At 47.6% G+C, this 23,082-nt stretch overlaps 1 protein-coding gene across 3 annotated transcripts in view; it reads right to left on the bottom strand.

Moving 5' to 3' along the window:
- The window catches only part of RUNDC3B (RUN domain containing 3B), a 209,372-nt gene that overhangs the window by 3,936 nt on the left and 182,354 nt on the right, over positions 1-23,082 (bottom strand). For all 3 annotated transcript variants that reach the window (XM_083189371.1, XM_083189373.1, XM_083189372.1), the window contains one exon: positions 5,630-5,748. In XM_083189371.1, the coding sequence (XP_083045497.1) occupies positions 5,630-5,748 (119 nt within the window). The remainder of the gene's footprint in view (positions 1-5,629; positions 5,749-23,082) is intronic.

Here is a 23,082-nt window from a genome sequence, read left to right on the forward strand (position 1 = left end):
GCCCAGTACACATTACAGCACACACCGTTATGCCTAGTACACATTACAGTACACACCGTTATGCCCAGTACACATTACAGCACACACCGTTATGCCCAGTACACATTACAGCACACACCGTTATGCCCAGTACACATTATAGTACACACCGTTATGCCCAGTATACATTACAGCATACACCGTAATGCCCAGTACACATTATAGCACACACCGTTATGCCCAGAACACATTATAGCACACACCGTTATGCCCAGTACACATGATAGCACACACCGTTATGCCCAGTACACATTATTGCACACACCGTTATGCCCAGTACACATTATAGCACACCGATATGCCCAGTACACATTATAGAACACACCAATATGCCCAGTACACATTATAGTACACACCGATATGCCCAGTATATATTATAGCACATAAGTGCCGCTTACCTACATGCCTGTTGCTAGGGGTTATATGCTCCTTGCAGGGGTTACATGCTGGGGGGCATTTTATGCTGGTTGCCACAGGGGAGAGGGCGTTTTATGCTGGTTGCCATGAGGCGGGAGGGGGGGGTTGGCATTTTAGGTTCGTTGCCACAGTGGAGGGGGGGGGGCATTTTTTGCTTTTTGCCACGGAGGGGGAGAGAGGGGAGGGGGTCGTTGCCCAAGGGCTGGAAAAGCCGACATGCTGCTCAGCAGAGTAGATGAGCGGGCTATCATCGTGGCGGGGGACTGGATGTGGCTGGAAAAGCTGACACGCTGCTCTGAGTTGTTTTAGCCACATCCAGTCCCCCGCCACCCTGGCAGCCCACTCACCGCCACCTACTCTGCTGAGAGCGGCTGTTACAGCCGCATCCCATCCTGTCATGCCCCCCCCCCCCCCCGCTCTCAGCAGCGGATTGGACTCTGACACGGTAACCTGATCTCAAAATGCAGGGCGCGCGGCTTTAGGGTGCGCAGCGGCAGCAACCTGTAAAATCTACAGTGATTGGCTCGCAACGGCTCACGGCGGCGGTTCACAGGTACAGAATCTGCACAGCGCGTCCTCGGGACCCCTTTAGTTTTAAAAACTGAGTCCCCGGGGACTGGTTTTGGGGTAAAATACGCGCTATAGTGTGCTTTTGCGAACCCTGGTTCACTACATGCAGTGTAATGTGAATATGGGTCACTACATGCAATGTAATCTGAATATGGGTCACTACATACTGTGTAATGTGAATATGGGTCACTACGTGCAGTATACTGTGAATATGGGTCACTATGTGCAGTGTACTGTGAATATGGGTCACTACGTGCAGTGTAATGTCAATATGGGTCAATATGTGCTGTGTAATGTGAATCGGGTCACTACGTGCAGTGTAATATGAATATGGGTCACTACCTCCAGTGTAATGTGACTATGGGTCACTACGTGCTGTGTAATGTGAATATGGGTCACTACGTGCAGTGTAATGGGAATATGGGTCACTGTGCTGTGTAATGTGACTATGGGTCACTACGTGCTGTGTAATGTGACTATGGGTCACTACGTGCTGTGTAATGTGACTATGGGTCACTACGTGCTGTGTAATGTGAATATGGGTCACTACGTGCAGTGTAATGTGAATATGGGTCACTACGTGCAGTGTAATGGGAATATGGGTCACTATGTGCTGTGTAATGTGACTATGGGTCACTACGTGCTGTGTAATGTGACTATGGGTCACTATGCGCTGTGTAATGTGACTATGGGTCACTACGTGCTGTGTAATGTGAATATGGGTCACTACGTGCAGTGTAATGGGAATATGGGTCACTATGTGCTGTGTAATGTGACTATGGGTCACTACGTGCTGTGTAATGTGACGTTGGGTCACTATGCGCTGTGTAATGTGACTATGGGTCACTACGTGCTGTGTAATGTGACTATGGGTCACTATGTGCTGTGTAATGTGACTATGGGTCACTACGTGCTGTGTAATGTGAATATGGGTCACTACGTGCAGTGTAATGGGAATATGGGTCACTATGTGCTGTGTAATGTGACTATGGGTCACTACGTGCTGTGTAATGTGAGGAATGGGATCATTCGTCAGACTGCATTTAGGTCTACAGTCATTAGGTCGACCCCACTAGGTCGACTGGCAGGAAGGTCGACCTGACTTAAGGTCGACATGGGCCAAGGTCCACATGACTTAAGGTCGAATTTGCATAAAGGTCGACATGAGGAAGGTCGACTGGTCATAAGGTCGACATGGGTTTTTCACTGTTTTTTGATCCGAATGTCGACACAGTCGACATGGACACAGTTGGCAATGAGAATCGGACCCTCGCATCGCTCGCTTCGCTCGCAATGCTTCGGGCACGGTGCCTCGCTGCGCTCGGCGCACTATTTTATTCTCCCACCACGCCCTAGTGGATAGTAGGGCATGAAATACCGCCTGACGGCACATGTCGGCTCAAAAAACAGTGAAAAACCCATGTCGACCTTATGACCAGTCGACCTTCCTCATGTCGACCTTTATGCAAATTCGACCTTAAGTCATGTCGACCTTGGCCCATGTCGACCTTAAGTCAGGTCGACCTTCCTGCCAGTCGACCTAGTGGGGTCGACCTAATGACTGTAGACCTAAATGCAGTCTGACGAATGACCGCATCCCTAATGTGACTATGGGTCACTACGTGCTGTGTAATGTGACTATGGGTCACTACGTGCTGTGTAATGTCAATATGGGTCACTACGTGCTGTGTAATGTCAATATGGGTCACTACTTGTGTAAGGTGAATATGGGTCACTACGTGCTGTGTAAGGTGAATAGGATTTTTCTACTCTAGCATAATAATTTGAACTGGGGGTACTACTCTGTGATTATACTAATTTCTTGTGATACTCTACCCTTTTTATTTGGTGTGCACCTTCAGCGTGCACTATTCCTTTCTAACACTTACCCCCTATTCTCCCCATTAATCTGGCACTGCCTTTGCTTGGAGAAGGGTTTTGAAACATAGGTGAAACTAGCAGTGGGGCTAGGGGGCACCAGCCAAATTTTTGCCTAGGTCACCCAATTGGGCCGGATCTACTCAGCAGGCAATGCAGGAGTTTTTCACGCGGCTGAGGATCATCAACAACAGTAATAATTAATATATGATGCAGTGCAGCCTGGCTCTGTGTGTCTGGAAGCAGTGGTAAAAATATATATTCGACTCAAGACGTCCCCTATTCCTCCTCCTCTCTCATCTCCCCCTGTTCCTCCTCCTTTCATGTCTACCCCTGTTCCTCTCTTATCATGTCTGCCCGTTTCTCTCCCTCTCTCACATCTCCCCCTGTCCTCTCCTCCTCTCACATCTCCCTGTCCTCTCCCTCTCTCACATCTCCCCCTGTCCTGACAGTGGCTGTAAGTCAGTGGCAGCGCGGGCAGCGATGCCTGAGAAACACCCCCCTCCCCTCCTGGAGGTTAGAAGCCGCTACACAGTGAAGCAAGTTCCGCTCTTCCTCCTCCTGGTCAGCGGGCTGGATCACTGCAGCCAGGTACCGTGGAGTGGAAGAGCAGGGCGGGGGTCAAGGGAGAGCGGACACCTGGGGGGAGTGCAGCGCCGGAGTGCAGCGCAGGCAGCTGGGAGAGGGGCAGCCAGGAAGTGGGGGGACTGTGGGGCGGCAGCGCAGAGCTTTGATTCCTGGCTCCCTGCTATTCATGGTGATCGAGGCATTTATGGCGCTAACCTGGGAGATTACTGGGAATGTGAGCCAAGGGGGAGCCGGGGAGAGGGAGTGGCGGCAGCCTGGAGGGGAGAGAGGGATTTAGGGAGAGAGGCAGCATCATGGGGGAGAGAAAACCAGGGAGAGGAGTGAGATGGGACAGCAGGAGAAGGGGTGGCTTTGGGGCAGAAGAAGACAGGGTGATGGGGTAGGAAAAGGAGCAACATGGGGCAGGGTGATGGGGTTATTAATATATTATTAAATAAAATAGAAACCGGCTCCAGGTCTCCTGTCACAGGGGACGTGGACTCGCTGGGATAGCTTAGGATCAGGGACTCCCGCTGATGGCTCAGGGCAGCTAGGCCGTGTGGATTTGTAAACCACATGACACTGTGCGTCAGATAAATCACATGTGATTTATCTGACGCAAATTGGATGTAAAAAATGGCACATCAAGTGTCAAATTGTATTTAGGCCTCCTGCGAAGCTGCCAGGGAAGTTCAAGGGAAATCAGATCCAATTTACAGGTCAGATAAATCTTACTAGGACCTTTACATCTCCCCCTGTCCTCTCCTCCTCTCACATCTCCCCCTGTCCTCTCCTACATCTCCACCTTTTTTTTCTCCCTCTTTCATCTTCATGTTTCTCTCCTCCTCTCAAGTCTCCCCCTGTTCCTCTCCTCCTCCCACATCTCCCCGTTCCTCTCCTCCTCTCACATCTCCCCCTATTACTCTTACATCTCCTCCTCTCACGTCTCCCCGTTCCTCCTTTCACCTCTACCCCTGATCCTCCTCCTTTCACGTCACCCCCTGTTCCTCCTCCTTTCACCTCTCACCCTGTTCCTTCTCTCATGTCTCTTCCATGTTCCTTCTTCTGTCATGTCTCCCCCTGTTCCTCTCTCATGTCTAACCTTTTTATTTCTCCCCCTGTTACCCTCTCACGTCTTCCCTTGTTCCTCTCCTCTCACGTCTCCCCCTGTTACTCTCATGTCTCCCCCTGTTCATCTCCTCCTCTCAGGCCTCCCCCTGTTCCTTCTCCTCTCTCATCTCTCCCTGCTCCTCATCTGAAGTGTCTCAGTTCCTCCTCTCACGTCTCTACCTGTTACTCCTCCTTTACCTCCTCTTGCGTCTCCCCTTGTTCCTCCTCCCACATTTTCCTCTGTTCCTGTTCTAACTCTCACATCTCCCCAGGAAAGATGGCAGTGCCTATTTTTAGTCCCAGTACAGTCCTGGAGTGTGTGTGGTACAAGGTAGGAGGGAGTTTTTGCTTTTGATAAGGGGGTTCCCTGCCTTTCCCTCTTTAAAAGACTTCACCCCCTTCATTGACTCCACCCCTTTTGTAGGGCTGCTTTTAGAAATTTCCCGGGCTGGTTTTTCATCCCAATCCGCCCCTGCCTGTTTTACAGGCATAACTAAAACTCCCATTGACCTGTATATATTTCTTGATCACCTCTCACTTTATGCTGGCAGAATACATACTGAATCTGTCGTTTCCTATCCTGCCACAGGCAGAAGGGTGGGATTGGCACAAATACAAAAAAAACAACATTCTGGAACAAAAATATATAGCAATAGGTATTTTGTAAAACCAGAACAGACTCATGATATGTTCTGTGACCACTAGAATTCAGAGAGGAAGGGATTAGCACAGGGATGGGGAACCTTTGGCCCGCCAGCTGTTGTTGAACTGCACATCCCAGCATGCCCTGCAACAGTTTTAGCATAACCAAATAGCAAATTTGTAGCAGGGCATGCTGGGATGTGTAGTTCAACAACAGCTGGAGGGCCGAAGGTTCCCATCCCTGGATCCGTTATGTTTCTACTTATTTGCACTTTACAATAGGAGACAGTGAGACAACAAACTTGGTATTTACTGACACTCAAAGGTATGAGGGCCCTGCTCGCAAGCTAACAATTTATATGTAGCTGTATGAATGAGATAATGAGAGTACTCTGACAGAACGCACCTTCGCTTATGTGGGAGATGCCATGCTTTACGCTCCCGTCCTGGGACTGGCCAGCATCAAATGACATCTGGGACAGACTGGCATCCGCAGATAAGTGGCCCAAACTGTGGAAACTTTTACTGCAATACAAAAATAGAACAAGGTATTTAGGTGTCATAGCAGCTTATGTCTCCTGAGACACAATACATGAGATGCATAACATTCACATCCCTCCCAACTGTCCCGCTTTCCAAGGAAATGTACTATTTTTTTTTTGGGACGTTCCCGCAGGCAGAGGGGCTGGGGGCATGGGCAAAAGCTAACAGAGCAGCTGGTTATGCCCCCACAGAGGGAAAATGGGGGTGTGGCCTCACGGGAGTGACACTTTTGTAGGCCACGCCCCCTTGCCACACACAGATGTCCCGCTGGGAGCTTTTCAGAAGTTGGGAGGTATGCATTCATATGGAATCATCACAGTTTATTTGCAAAGGTTTCAGAGAAGTGCCACATGTCCTGTTATGGACTCTGCTGTCTGCTCATTCCAGTATCTTATACACTGGCATTCTCCATTCTCCTTCTCTCATCATATACTTGCCCCGGTCACATGCAACCAAGGCTATTTTTCAGCAGGCTCCAGCAGGAACTGAGGCCCTTATTCTAGTTCACTCTTTCTGACAAAATATTTCTTAGATGGACAAAACCATGTGCACTGCAGGTGGGCAGGTGTAAAACCCCACCCAAATCTAATTATCTCTGCACAAGTAACACCTGCCTCACCTGGATGATTCTACATAGGCGAATCTAGAATTATGCTAATGGGTGGTTCCAAATCCAAATGTCTAAGTAGGGGGGACCTTTGCGTGGCAAAGCCATGCGGCAAAAAGGGGGTGTGGCCTCATGGGATGGAGGTGTGGCATCACAAAATGGGGCATGGCATTACACTTTAGACCACACACCGTAATGGCCATTACACATTTTAGCCAACTCCGTAATACCCATTACACATAAATCAACATACCATAATGCCCATTAAACATTGTGCCACACACCATGATGCACATTACATACTATAACAAAAGGTTATTATAATTACATATTTGACACATAAGTGCCGCTTACCTATGTGCTCATTGCTAGGGGGTTCTTGCTCTATACCAAGGGGCTTCATGCTCAATGCCAAGGGGGCTTCATGCTCAATCCCATGGGGGAATACATGTTTGTTGCCAAGAGGGAGTGAAATTGCTTGTTGCCAAGGGGGAGGGAATTGCTTGTTGCCAAGGGGGGATGGAATTGCTCATTGCCAAAGTGGGGAGGGAATTTCACGTTGCCAAAGTGGGAGGGTTAGCTCGTTGTCAAGGGGGGGAGGGTTCGCTTGTTGCCAGGGGGGGGGGGGGGGGATTGCTAATTGCCAAGTGAGGGAGGGAATTGCTCGTTGCCAAGGGGGATGTCATACTACTGGATACTGGATGCACCTAATTTAGAGAAATGACAGCCATGCAGAGAGCAATGTGTGCTGCCCGGCTGTTTAGTCTAAGGAATTGCTTGTTGCCAAGGGGGATGTCTCACGCCGCTGGACTCATTTAATTGAAAGAAATGACAGCCGGGCAGAGAGCTGTTTAGACTATGGTCAGCTATTCACAGTATGGGCGTGTTATTGGAGTGATATAGGCGGGTTGCTGAAAGTGGTTGTGGACAGAGAAGCTGATTTGCTAGCTTTGGAGGCATTACTGAGACTGATGATCTGCACCTAAGACAGGGCTGGTGAAAGTTTCAATAATGCAGCCAATGGTGGCAGTGTAAACAGCATTAGCATTAAGGTGGAAATGCAACTGCATCAAAAAAAAAACAAGGAAAGCCACAACTGCATGCAATGCTGAATCAGATTCTATTAGTAGGGATCCTCCCCCTCTTAACAGACTCCACCCCCTCAGCAGACCCCACCCCCATAAATTTTCCAGGATGGTTTTACATCCCAACCCACCCCCTGGACACATCACTCATCTGATCCACTCTGTGCTGGTAGCAGACACTGCTCCTTCTATAAAATGCTCAGTCTGTGGTTTCCTGGCGGCCTCCATTCCCATACTCACATCATAATGCTACCTATTCTCATACAACACTGTCTTCACTAGCATGTGCTGCTGTCAGTGAGGCGGAGATGTGCTGCTGTCAGTGAGGCAGGGATGTGCTACTGTAATACAGTTTCAGCAGCGCCGGAGTGAAAGCACGGTGCTATAAAATTGCTATAGCTTAACCATATGGATAAATTAAAATGAGCGTGAAGATTATTTTCTCCAGTTTTGGTTGTCCAATCAGCTCAGAACTAGGTTTTTATTGAAGGGGAGATGTTTAGCTACCAGAGGATGTGAACCCTAAGTTTTGTACACCCCCACAAGGCTAATGGCAAGCGTCAGAATCCATGGTGGGTCTGAATTAACGGGTCCACTATACTCTATGGGAAAATGTGTAAATTTTTATGCGCTGCAGCATCCCGTCTCGGCGCGCCGTATGCTGAGAATGGGACGCACGAGTATCTTACATGCACGCTTGCCCCATTCTCGGCAAAAGTACTGTATGCTCACTCCCTACTACAGCCTACTACAACTAGCGTAATGAGACGCACGTCGATGCAATAGTATTTTTGGAATAAAGTATCTATCTAACAAACTGAACAGTACAGTAATGTACAGTAAAGTAGTTCTTGCGCTACAGTGCATTTCAATGGACACTTCCCACCCACGCAAGCCGGATAATTTCGCTGTAGCATTGCATTAGACATCTGACGCATGCGCAGAGGTGATTTTAAAAAGTGACATCTGGTGGATGATCGCTGGTATTGCACCCACCCGGTAAAACCATAGCCAAACGCCAAGCTGTGCTACTTATTGAACTGCCTTGTGACTAAGTGCGCGATGGCGGGCCAAACGCCATAGGCAGGCTAGATAAGTGTGGCTCCATCTGTACGCACCCACGGGTAGAGGTCATAGGGTCATAGACTGCATTAAGATCGACATGCATTAGGTCGAACAATGAAGGTCGACAAGCTTAGGTCGACATTTGAAATAGGTTGATATGGCTAAGGTAGACAATGGGAAGGTCGACAGTCGAAATGTGGACATAAGGTTTTTACCACTCCCCCCCCCCCCCATATGTTGACTAAGTCGACATGAATACCGTCTAAGGCCCTTATTCTGGTTGGTGCGGTCAGAGCCGCACACGGGGCTCTGACCGCACAAACCAATCCCCGCCCACCCTACGGATCGCCACGGCCGTCCGTACACGGACGGCTGGCGATCCGCATTAAAAATGGTGGAGGCGTACGCCTCCACCATGCTGGGAGCTGCCCCCTGCATTCGATGGTCGTCGACCATCGAAGGCAGGTCCGCACGCCGCGGCAGCTCCCGCAAGCTGAGACCACACGGACGATTGTCCGTGTGGTAGCTTGTATGGGGGCTGAAAGCTGACATCCGGCGACGTCAGCTTTCCGCCCCCATGAGTGGCGTCATGCCCTCATTACCATGCATACGCCCCGCGTTTGCATGGGAACGCCCATGAAACGCGGGGCGTACACATAGGGAAATGAGGGCATGATGCCTCTCACGCCCCTATACGCCCCCTTTGCGGCGGACGAAAGACGTCTGCGGCGAAGGGGGCTGCACATGCGCAGAATGACCTCTGCGCATGTGCAGAACAAAAACATCGGCGGTACGGCCGCACGCGGGCCGTACCGATCCGATCAGAATAAGGGCCTAAGTGTACCACATCCCCTCGCCGTGCTTCGGCACACTATTTTATTCTCCCACACACGCCGTAGTGGATGGTAGGGCATGAAATACCGCCTGTCGGCACATGTCGGCTCCTCCACCAAAAAAGTGAAAAACGCCTGTCAACCTTTTGACTGTTGACCTTCCCATTGTGGACCTAATGCTTGTGTCGACCTTATTGGCCTTAGCCATGTCAACCTATTTCAGGTGTCGATCTCCCGTGGTTGACCTAATGTATGTCGACCTTAATTGGGTCCAACCTAATGACCCGCATCCTGCCCACATTCCAGCTCCAGCTACATATACTGTCTGCCATTGATGTGACCACTTCAAAGTTCTTCCCAATACCAATGTGAATGAAACCGGCTTACTTCCAGACTTGTTTATGTACTTACGCCACTTTAAGTTTTTACTTTATGATCCAACACATTAATTGACAATGATCTTTGTGAAGGTCAATATTCTGATTGTTCTCATATTGTGTGCACATACAGTAATCCACGCGTCTGATAGTCTGTATTCCGTCCTCTACATTTGCATTAATACATTCCCAACAATGTGATCTATTTGTTGTCGGAGGACCAGGGGTTGCATAATTTTTGCTAAGTAACCTTTTTAGGAATTTATGAAAAGCAATGAAGAACCTTAAACTGGTTCTGCTTTGCACACACAAAATGTTTCGGTACTTATGTATTATCTGGACTCCCATGTTAAATACACCCCATTTTTTCATACCCCTACTATCCAACTACGCATGGAGTTGATTTTATATAGTGTGGCGAGCGCAGCGAGCCCCGCGAGGGGACGCGGTCTCATAAGAAAAACGGGAGCCCAGATATTACATAAGTACCAATGTTTCTATCCTGGTTTCTGCATTAAATAATGGCGCTTTAGTCTATTAAAAAGTTAAGCATATTATATGGTGTTTATTGTGTTACAGAGAAATGAAATATAACCAAGTTCTAAGTACTCGACTTTGAAGCAAGTCATACACGGCTAGACCGGGCCTTCGCTAGTGTGGGTCATATTTATATACTGTGACCATACCCAGTCCAAAGTGGTGTCTGCTGTCCATTCAGCAGGACACTGTGCATTATAGTGAACTGGTGACATTTATACAATATACTTCGGTGACAAATTAGACCTATGTTCAAAACATGGCAAATTTAAGGGTCAGGCCACCCATGGGTACCAAATAATTTGTAATCACATCAATGCCTCCTGTATGTCTGGGCCAGTCCCGATGCCTTCTAATTTCCAAAGCACCTACCTCAAACTGTCCTCTATTGTATTTAATTGTAAGTTACGGTTCCATGTTTTGCTGATTAGTTATGAACTCTTGTAATAGGGCGCTGCGGATCCCTTGTGGCACCATATAAAGGATAATCATTATTGTACAGATGGAGTCGCTCTCGTCTAGCCTGCCTATGGTGATTGTTCCGCTAATCCGCCACAGAGCGCCTAGTCGCAAGGCAGCGCAATAAGAATCACAGCTTGGCGATTGGCGATGGTGTTACCGGATGAATGCAATACCAGCGATCATCCACCAGATGTCGCTTTTTAAAATAACCACTGCGCATGTGTCTAATGCAAAGCTATAGCGAAAGGATCCGGACTGCGTGTGCGTGAAGTGTCCATTGAAACGTACTATAGTGCAAGAACTACTTTACTGTACAGTTCAGTATTGTAGATAGACACTTTTTTCTAAAAATACTATTGCATAGACAGGCATCTCAATACAGTGTTTATAGTAGGCTATGGGGATAAGTGAGCGAGTATACAGTACTTTCACGGAGAATGTGGCAAGCGTGCATGTGAGACGCTCGCACGTCCCATTTTCAGCAAACAGCGTGCCAACATGGGTTGCAGCAAAGACAACTGCAGATCCATACTAGGTTCGACTTAAATAAGGGCTCTGCTGTCTGTGCGCCCATTTAGCTACACTGGTTAAAAACAGATAAGCTACAGTAGGAATGTCATACAGTACAAGCAGGCCAGACTCGAGTGCTGAGGGGGTTAACAATGGCTACTAGGGAGCTGTGCACCTAGCAGGAGCTGACCCACTACAGAGCTCCTGCGCACCTCCCCGCATTCCAGCAATGGATCCCTGGCTGCAGAGTAGTAAGTAGCACTTGCGTACTCAATAGCACATTGTGTACTAAGTTGCACAAACAGTTTTTATTGTACTCTGCTGCAACAGTTACAGCTATGAGTGATATCTATATAAGTATAATGGGGAGAGATAAAAGCTCCTCTCTAAGGGCCTTATTCTGGTCTGTGCGGCCGGAGCCGAATATGCAGCCAGGACCGTGCGTCCTAAACCCCGCCTTCCGTACGGATCGCTCACTCCATCCGAATGCTGTAAGCCGCTGACCGCACGGAGCACGAGTGGATTTCTCATGTATACACCTCCTCCATCTCTGGGAACCTCCCCCATCATTCGATGGTCGCAGACCATCGAATGCAGGGCCGAGTGGTCAGGCAGCTGACATCATGTCATATGTCCGCCCCCTACACGTGCGTCACGGCCGCATTACCATACGTACGCCCAGCGTTTTCATGGGAACGCCCATGAAACATGGGGCGTATGCATATGTTAATGAGGCCAAACAGCCCTTCACGCCCCTCTCCTCCCCTTGTTCGTAGTGTAAACAATTCATGCGGAATTTGGACGTATGTCCCTTTCGCACATGCGCAGATATGCCTCTGCACATGCACATTCGCAAACACAAAACATCGGCGGAACAAATGCACGCGGACATATCCGCACCAACCAGAATAAGGGCCTAAGTTCCTGGATGCCAAAACACTGTGTTACGCCTCTTTATACAGTAATTCCTATGTGCGGTACTCAGTAGTAATGAGCTAGGTGGACAATTGGAGGGGACCCTAACTACGGTTGCTTGCAGCTTCCCTTTCTGATGTCATATATACTTCTGAAAGCCAAGAGACTACTCTTTCATATGGTACCTCAAGTCATATAGAGTCTCAAGTCTCTAGGAAGGACACATAGAACCGGAGATATCATGGTGCAAAGTAGACACATTTCCCCCCATTGACTAGAATGGACCCGTTAACTCAGGCGGAAACAATGGGGTTTATTCTGGTTCAAGCGGCTGGGCCGTAAGCGTACGTTCCTGGTTTTTTTTTTATCTGCGCATGCGTACCTTCCGCAATGCGCAGGCGCGACTACTCCACAACGCTCACGGACGGGTCTTTCCGTGCGAAAAAACCTGTCCGCAAGAGTACGGTCATTGTGGGCGGCATAGGGGTGTGTTGAGGGGAGCGGCCGAAATAATGAGGGAATCTGGGCGTAAACATGGGCGTACACAGGGGTGTGTACAATAAATGTACGGTGCTACTACCACTCGATCGGCGAAAGCACCGTTCATTTCGGACACAAAACAGGCGGCCGCCAACCGCCACCTCAGACCACCCCTACAGATACCGCATGCCAGCGTGCGCCTGGCTTTGCTAATTTACGCTGATTACTACTCAAACACATACACCTGAATGTAATAAGCAATGCTGCAGCCTATTTAGTCCAAACCATTATTTCACTACCTGCAAGCCACACACAGCACTCAAACACATTGGAAGCTTATCTTTCTATACTTCTCTACATGTAAAGGTTGGTTTAATTTTAGGTAAGATTCATTCTAAGACCTGCTTATATATGTCAAGGTAGTTATTTTATAACCATCTACACCCATTCAATAAGTGTTTTTGTATACTTTAAAAAGCAGGAAACTCAATTCACAGAGGTCGACATGTGTCAACTTTTTCACTGTAACACCAACATAACTTTATTTAAAAGTAAAACCAATGTGGGGACACATAGATAGTGATTAAAATGCAACATTAGAACATAATAAATATACATGTAAGGAGGGGTAAAATGTATTTTTATTAGGCTGTTCATTAAGGTAGACAATTGAGGTAATAGAAAACAATAATTGAATAACAATTAGAATTTCATTTAGTTGGCTTAATCATAGTTGAAAGGCTAGATTAGCAGGTCCATATATGTGAAGGGTGACATACGCTGAGTTTTCCATTGAAAACAATAGAGACCCGTCCGTGCACGGTGGCGTACGCTCAGATAGCCGCAAGATGTCGGTGGGAAAACGGATGAGAGACATCCGTAAACGTGGCGTACGCTCTGTTGTACGCCAGTTGTCGGAGTCTAAGCGGTGATCCGTCCGAGTACGGCGGCGTACGCTCAACTGTACGCCACTCCCCTTTGTGGGTGTTTGTGACCGTCCGTATGCGGATGTTTTGTGGGTGGACTTTCGCTCACCGGCCGCGTACGGGATACGGAACGTACGTACGTTTGGCTGCCGCAACCAGAATAAGGTCCAATGAGAGGCACTCCATCTGTATGCACATCGGTCAATGTTTTCTTACTGTGCATGCATAGCTTTGAAAATCACACTTGCTAATGCATTAGCATACAAATATGACCTGCAACCAAAGCCTTTACTATAATAAATAATATCTGTCCTGATTCACGGACATACACTATGGCTACTGCACCTGTTGATTGAAGATGTGCAAAAATGATTTAAAAAATCCCAACAGTCCTGAAAAGTACAGAGACGCCCAGTGGTGCCATCGCCAAGGTGCAGAAAATGTTCCCAGTGCAAGCGCAGATTAATTAACAATTGGCGCCTAGATTAAATCAACATGGCATCCTGAACAGAGAGGCAAGAGGCACAATGAATGAGTATGGATTCGCAGGCGCACTCAACTATACACCCCAAAAATGACCGCAACACATCCTAATTTTTTGGCAATACTCCCCATCAATGCACACAATCACTGCGTAATGGTAAATGCTGCAAGTGGCATCGCTATTAGGCTTTGCTGCAGCAAATTATTGCAAAAACATCGTCCATAATTTCTACTTTTATCATCATCATAATGAATGTTTAGGGAATAAATTGTTACTTACAAGGTAAAATTGCCTGGCTGTTATAAGTCTATTATATTGGGTATTTGTAGTTTGATTTTGTGCTCAATTGTCAAGTCGGATATTAGTAAATCAGGGGATCCTATAGTCCTATATAGAAAAACATTGATGTTTTACCAATATATTACATTTTAGTGGGATTCGGTTTTATAGTCACTTTTACATTAAATTTTGACTTTAGTAAATCTCCAAATGTAAAATCCAATGCAAATCAAATACTGCAAAATCACCCAAAAGAGAACATTAGTAAATATACCCCCAAGTTTGGCATCTGCATTTTGGAAGCTGTTGCTTTGAAACCATGGGGGAAATTTACTAAGGCAAATACGGCTAAACAAAATCCTATTTCTACTACAAAAATAAGATTTTTTTAGGCACATTCGTATTTTCGGGATTTACTATCCCAAAACAGTAAATTCGTATTCATATTGATGGCACATTCGTATTTGTATTTACAAATTTGGATGTACACACCATCGAAAGAATATGAATAATAATCACCTTTCAATAGAATGGTGATTCCTAATTTACTAAGCAGCCGTATTTCCTCCTGGACCCTGGAAGGTAAGCCCTTCCTCCCCCTAGCAACACAGCCGGACGTCCTTCCGGCTGCAGGGGGGTGAGGAGGTGCTGGGGACAGCTACGCTGAGCTGTCCCGGCTGCAGGGGAGAAGCAGGCTCCCAGGAGGTGACGGAGACCCCCACAGACCACATTACAGGTAACGCGGGGGGCCTCCGTCATTGCACCGCGATGCCAGCCGCATATGTTAGTACAGGGCATGGCGAAGGGCGGCAATGTATATTAATACATCCCGCCAAATATGTTTACTTTATTGGACGGAATAAAGGGTTTCAGTTGTGCCATCACAATTACAATTCCTCTACCATTATGCGCATGTGTAGCGGCCACGGCAGATTGAATATTTGCCAGCTACTTGCACACAACACTGCGGGCGGGGGGCGAAAGTTGAGCAGTCGTGCCCATGGGCGTTCCCATGGAAATTCAGCGATGATGCAGGGGGTGGGCAGCTGACGTCTGGGGCTGTCCGCCCGCTTTCCGAACAGGGCGCCTGCAGACCACAGAAGTGTCTGTGGTCTGCGGACACTGTGGAAATCATACAATGGTCGGCGACCATCGAATACTTTTCTCCCCACATGCAAGCTGTGAATGGATGTTTATGCAAAACATCCATTCACCTGCCTGCGGGGATCGTAGCGTGTGAGGGGGAGGGCGGGCGCCCGTGTGGGCGGGGTTTGGTGGACTCGCAAGGCTGCGAAATTCACAGCCTTGTGAGTCCAGAATAAGGTCCTTAAACCTGGGATCTACCCTAGACAGTCCCATTTACAATGATCCCGTGAAATCCCTGCAAATACATATGTACGTGAATACACACTGAGCGGCTTTCACCCTGCCCGACGCTGTCAGCAGGGAGAGGATGGCTTTGCATAGCGCAGTGCTATGAAATCCGTCCTCAAAGCCGCTCATCTGCTGGTATTACGGGTGTTGCGGAAGCGCGCAGCAGCTGTCACCGTTCATGGCCGGGCCATACACACTGGGCGGCTTTGAGCTGAAAGCCTCTCAAACATGATGTTTTGAGCGACTTTCAGCTCAATGTCTCCCAGTGTGTATGGGCCTTTAGAGCAGCGGTTCCCAACCTTTTTCTCTCCCGTACCCCTTGATTACGCTTTTCATTTATGAGTCCCCCTCCTCTCAATTTGAAATACCCACAGTATTTACAAGTGGAGTGGAAGTGGGCGGCATGTGAGTCCTTTTTTAAGGTAGATCTCAGTGGATTGCTGGTTAACCAAAAGCACGAGGAGACGCTGATGACGCTGTAGACGGAACCGGAAGTGATGTGATGTGGATCTTCTACACGGCAACGGGAGATGACTTCTGCCATCAGGAGATGATTCTTCTTCCACCATTACAAATATTAATTTCAAATACCCCTAACCGGTCTGCAGTGTCCCCTCAGGGGTACTTGGAGTAACCATTGAAAATTGTTCAGGCACAACCAATGACCTTAAGGCACTCGCAGGGGTGCCCTGGGTTAGGGGTCCAGGACCAATTTAGATTATTTATGGTCCATAATATAGGCAAAACCTTTGCTTCTGGCAAACAGAAGCGAAATCTGCCCCACACCACATAACCGAACGATGACATATGCTGTAAATACAATTTACTTACTTTAAAGATAAAAAATATATAATTTTTGCTCTGAAAACTTTTGACCTGGGGGTGCCGTGAAAAAAAAAAAAATGATTATATTCTAGGGCACAGTGATTTACAAGAGTTTGGAAACCCCTGCTTTAAAGTATTATTAAGAAGTAGAAAGTGAATGGCAAATTTAACACCTTGCCTTTATTAGGCTGCACATGTGATAACTCTCCCACAAATGTTACACTAAAAATCCTAGCATCTGATGTGTGTGACCTCTAGCATGTATATACATTCACATTTCATAAACTTACACACTAAACCTGAAATAAAGACTCGGAGACTTAGGTTTGGCAGAAATTGTTAGCCGATTTATTTAAAGCACTTTAAGCTAGATTAATTTAATAATTAAGTTATTAATGGTGGCCCAGAAAGAACGACTAATTCACTAAGCTCCACCCAAACAATCTGCATACGTAATCAAGCCTACCCTAACAAGCGGTATCTGCTCGACCTACTACATTGACTACCCACCCGTCCGGGCGGGGTCGCTGTCCCCAAGCGGGTGATCCAGCGAAGGCCTAAGCCAATGAGAGGCGAACGCACCGAAAACCAAACATATACGTAGCATCATCACTTGAAGAACTGATTCCATTAACCTGCCGTTCTTTCCCTCCTATCAGCCAATGCAATTAACACCCACCCAACTACACGCCCACAAGGGCGGGACAACCTTCAGGAAAGAGAGGAAAACTCCTCCCTTTCCTGCATTGATATCCCAGCTAACACTGCCATTCCTGGAATCCTTATTGGGCAACCAAGTCACATGCTTCCCGAGGTCACACAGCCTTGGATGTTTAACACACTCCATGCCTATTGCAGACATTACGTTACACAGAGCTGGCCAGTGTAGCAGTATAGATAGCGATAAAGAAGCCCATTCTGAAAAAAAGTGCCATACTCTCACTTTGTGCTATGCAAAAAAAAAATATATATATATATTTTTTTAAGCTTTGATACCATGCAAACAACGGCAGTATGGTGAGATGGGACCAGACAACCAAACAGAACTTTCTGGATTAAACGCCTAGCACTATGTTTGGGGAAAACCGTACACTGTACCCAAAACATCATATCTACTGTCAAGGAGGGTGGTGGCAACATTATGCTGCGGTGGTAATGTTTCTCTTCAGCAAGCAGTGGTATATTTATAATGGGTGCACAAGCTGCGCCCATATTTTAATACCTACCCTTCTCAGACCTTAATGTGCATGTGGAGATCTCCGAAAAACGGTGCAACACTGCTGCCATCATCGTGCAAATCCCCATAAAATGGATGTGTGCCATTTTCTCAGACTCTATAGCATTGCGGGGATGTCGCGGGAACATTGGGCCTCCTCTGCTCCTACGACGCCCCTGTCACAAGGTATTGGTCAGGACTGAGCACAAAATCTGACAAAACTTGAACAATTTTAAAATTAGATAAGACACCATAAGTCCACCAGTGAATTTTGTCAACATTTCATCATGCTCTCATGAAGACATAAAGAAAACCGAGGGCTGATTAAGCTAGAGGTGCCATAAACTGCTGAAGGAATCCGAGATGCCTGCACTTTAAGCTGTGTTTTGTTAAGGGGCTATGATGCTGCAGCAATAGCCAATTAGGGAGCAGGGAGGAGTTCCTGTAGTTAGGAATAGCCAGAGGGTCAGGTGACCTGCCTCTCTGGCCCGAATTTCCCCACCCTCCCTCCCTATTTTTTCTATCTTTTCTTGGCGGCGGTAAAGAACGGTCCTTGTTCAAATGGTGATATGAGGATAGTGGGGTGCGCTCTCCCGTCAATGATACGCTACTAGCCCATGCCCCTTGGACAGGGGATGGGCTGCACCATCCGCACGGGTGGGTTGCGTGGGAGAGTTGAACACCAACGTTGTGTGAATGGTGTGATGTCATCTTACCCTTCTTTTCTCTAGGACCGTTCTTTAGGGCCGCCACCCTCTTTTATAAGATCAATATATAAATAGTTGTCAATAAATAAATTTGACATTCATATTGAAACGCCAGCACTTGTGTCTGTCTCTTTATTTTAGTGTTAAGTTAGATAAGATTAGATAAGTTATTAAAGTGTCGGGGCATAAGGATTACCGATGGCAAGTTTATGAATGTGGACATGCTAAGCATGGGAATATTCTGCATATTGACAGCTTTATGGAAGATTAAGGTGGAAACAACAGGGGTGGTCACCTTGGGGCCCCCACACAGGGTCAACTGCTGCCTGCTACTGCTGCTGCTGGGAGGGCTCCGCCTCCTCCTCCCTGCAACCGGAAGGGATTGTACAGGGCTAGGGAGGAGGTCACTGGTCCGGGCAGCGCAGCAGGAGGCTGCCCGTACACAGGTGATGGGGGGGGGGGGCTGTGCGGGGCGGTGGGGGTCTGTACGGGGGATGCGGTATGAAGCCCCTCGCATCAGTAACACAGTGTATGGGTTTTCCTGCATAACAAAATGCAGTAAAAAAAATAATGGGGTTTTACCGCATTTTTGTGATAATGCATCCCGCCCGATGTGACTTTTGATAACTTTTCTTCCGATTTTGACTATATAGTCCAAATGGGAAGCTCAAATTGCACAGTGTTCGGTCATAAACTGGCCCCTGCTGAGTGCAATACCCTGGTCATCCTTTCCAGCATGAACACTCCTCTAGACTGAACAGCAAATCTCAGCTACTCCATGTGTAACAATCCCAAATGAAAAAAAAAGAAAAGAAAACAGTTTTCTTAACTGTGATTAAACCGTGGCCTATACAACAGGCAGTAATTTAATGTACCGCCGGCTGAAATTCTATTGTAAAGAAAGCTGTCTGACCTGGGGCATCACGTTGCTTTCTTCTATAAAAAGCCGCAGAGCTGCTTATGTCTATTCATATGGTAATCGCAGCGTTCAGTGCGTTCTGTACAGACTGCATGACATTCAGCTTGGAATTAAAATCTGTTAACATGTTGGATCCTGGCAAGTTATGGCAAATGGGTACTTGTATATTATCACGGCGCCCGTTAAGTAGTTATGGTAGTGTCCTATTCAGCGTAGTAGGATCCCATCGCATGCGATTTGCATGTGATGCAATGGTACTTGTGCAGTTTCACTGCACCCCTGCCCGCGGATCGCATTGCATCGATTTAGCACACCCCCACTATCCACGTTTAGCACGCCCCCACTATCCACGTTACCCCGAAGCATGGTGAGCGCAGCGAACCCTGCGAGGGGACGCGGTACACGTCCTCCCTAACTGTTCATACCCCCACTATCCATATCGGCGTGGAGTTGATCTTATAAAGTGTGGCGAGCGCAGCGCGCCCGAAGCACGGCGAGCCCCGTGTGGGGACACGGAAAACGAGCCCTAAGTGTGGCGAGGGGCTGCAGATTACTTGACGTGTATTCCGCATCCGCTCACCACGCTTTGAGCTCGGCGACTCGTTGCGCTCGCCACACTTTATAAAATCAACTCCACACCGATGTGGATAGTGGGGGTATGAACAGGTCGGGAGGACGCATGCGCTCGCAACGCTTCGGGGTGACGTGGATAGTGGGGGTGTGCTAAACATGGATAGCTATATCGCATTGCATCGCACGCGATTAAATCGCATGTGATCACATGCGATGCGATCCGTGGGCAGGGGTACCGTGAAACTGCACAAGCACCATCGCATGCGATGCGATCCCAGCGCCGCCGTACGTAGACTATTTGGGCGCCGTAATAATACACAAGTACCGGCAAATGCTCTATTACAGCACCAGAGAATGCTAGGCTCCAATGTATGTCCCTGTAGCAGCGACCTCTCAGCTGAACCTAGGTTTTCCCTATAGAGTGTAAGCTTGCAGCAGGGACCTCCAACCTCTATGTCTGTCTGTTTTACCCAGTTAATCTGCAGCTCTCCAGCTGTTGTAAAACTACACATCCCAGCATGCTTTGCCACAGTTTTAGCATTCCCTATTAGCAAAACAGTGGTAATGCATGCTGGAACTTGTAGTTTCACAACAGGCTAGCCAGGCCTACACTGGGTGATATGCCGCTCGGTTGGGTGGATCGTATCGGCATTTAGCTCAGTGTGTAAGCGTGATATGCTAGCTCCCACAATCACTTGAGACGACTCAAGGTTTGACGTGCTGCACATTTATTGATAAAGGACAGAACAGTGATTAATGGTGACAAGGATTTGTTCTGATGTCGTACCGAGTCCCCGTCGCTCCAGTGAGTACCCGGTTTCACTTGTTGGATTATTGCTACAGAACTACGTGGTATATTTTTTAAACTATGTTTGCAGTATAACGTAGGTGTTTTTGATTGGTAACTGCAATTATTAATATGCTACTATTATTGTTCTACCGGAGCTGAGACACCTCCAAAGTTGTACAACTAACCAAAATATCACCAACTGGTATCCACTCAATAGGTATCCACTCAACCTTACAACATGACTTCCCATCCGGAAGGGTGAGGTGAGTGCATCAAAAAACTATAATAACTAAGCAACTCATTCCAATCAGCACCCGAAGTGGCTGCAACCGTTCTATTCCACCATAAAAATAGCAAATAAAAATACTACCACAAAAACAACAAACATTGGGGTGGGATTGTGAGAAGACAGGAACAAGGGGCTGTGTATCAGCCCACACAGTCTCACATAAAGCACTAAGGGCATGATTCTGATCCGAGCAGTTGAGGCCCCGCCCCTGTGAATCCCCTCCCTCCCCCCCCCCCGCCGCCGTATTCACTTGCAACCATGCGAGGGGATGTGTTATGAAAACATATTCCCTCATGTGCTCGCAGCAGGAGAAATCATGATTTCACTTGCCTCGCAAATATAAGTCAGTGGAGACTGACTTATATTTGCAGGCAGCGAGATGAAGACAGGGCGGATGGCTGATGTCATGGGACGTCTGCCGAACGCCCCTGACACACTTCATCCCGTCTGCATTTGCATGGGGACTTCCATGAAACGCTGGGCGTTCCTATGAACCATACCCACACTCTACACCCCCTGCGAGTGCCACGCCAACTGTGCAGGTCGGCAAAGGCATCCGCACAGCAGCCCTGCCCATATGAGAATATGTGCATGCGCAGAGGCATAATATTGGTTCCCTGGTGCGAAAACGGGAAGGACCGATGGTACCAGAATCAAGCCCTAAGAACACACCCTTATCCACAATAGGACCAATTTCTCACATGGGCCAGTATGAACGCAGGATGAGTTTCTAATGCACTGAAGCCCCTCCAGCAGGGTTCGGCTGTTGAGAGCTACACCACCAGCTGTAGCTGTCATTACTCAATAGAAGCCTATGGACGTCTCTCAGCAGCACTGCTCCGCTCCCTACCAGCATGCCCCCCGACACCGGCGTCTCCATGCACAGAGGTACTCCCGCATCGCAGACCCTCGCCGTGCTTTGGGCACGGTGCCTCGCTGCGCTCAGCTCACTATTACATTCTCACTCTATGCCCACTTGGATAGAAAAGTATGAACCACGTCGGCCTTACACAAAAACTTGTGGCGACATTTTGAGTGTCAACCATTTCAATGCCAACCTTAAGCTTGTGTCGACCTATGGTATGTTGACCATTTTCAGGTGTCGACCTAGAAAATGTCGACCCAGGGATTGGATACCATAATATCGTATATCATATGTATTTTTGTTTAAGACCTTAAAGCAGGCATGTCCAACATTGGCCCTCCAGATGTTGTGAAACTACACATCCCAGCATGCTTTGCCACAGTTTTGCTATTAGAGAATGCTAAAACTATTGCAAAGCTTGCTGGGATGTGTAGTTTCACAACATCTGGAGGGCCAACGTTGGACATGCCTGCCTTAAGGCTAGAACGCCATTCCTAGCCAATTCATTATAGGGTCTTGTAACGATCAGATCAGGTGATCGATCAAATTAACGTATGCCTCCTGTTATGATTATCTGTGCAATCAATGTATGTCTGGTATGTTTGGTAAAATCATGCCGCCTGTGATTATTATGTGGGAGATCAGAACATGTCATGTATTATGTGTGTGGACTATTGGTGACCCAGGGAGTGTAGCCATCTGTGGACTCCTCTGGAGTTAGGATGTAAGATAAGATCTGAGACCCCTCATAAACCAGATTGGGGGGGAGAGCAATAGTGTCCAGCCAACCGGCCAAAGTGGCTCTGGCCCTGCACTAAATGACCTCTTATCACTTGAGGAATGTATAAGATCTACTTCAAAGCAGGGACAAATTCTTTATGGGAAAGATCTAGGGACCTTCACTAGGCTCAGCAAGGGAATGGTTAAAAATCCCAAGGGTGGGAGGGATGAGGGAGGCTGCAGATAAAACCTCTGTACCTTGGGATAGTCAGTGTCACTACCTGGGGGTCTAGCAAATCAGGCTGTAGGCGACGAGAGATTTCTTGTGGAGGACCCCCCCACTTCAGGATTGTAAGATACGGTTCTGTCTTTTTTTCCTTTTATTTTATTTCTGAAATTTGCATTTAAAACTCGTGTGTACTTTTAAAATCTCTGTAAAATCTTGTAACTGTTTTCTAAAGCTCTGTAGTATTTCTAG

This window comes from Crinia signifera, chromosome 5 (genome assembly GCF_055691185.1).
Source record: "Crinia signifera chromosome 5, ASM5569118v1, whole genome shotgun sequence".
Lineage (NCBI taxonomy): Eukaryota > Metazoa > Chordata > Amphibia > Anura > Myobatrachidae > Crinia > Crinia signifera.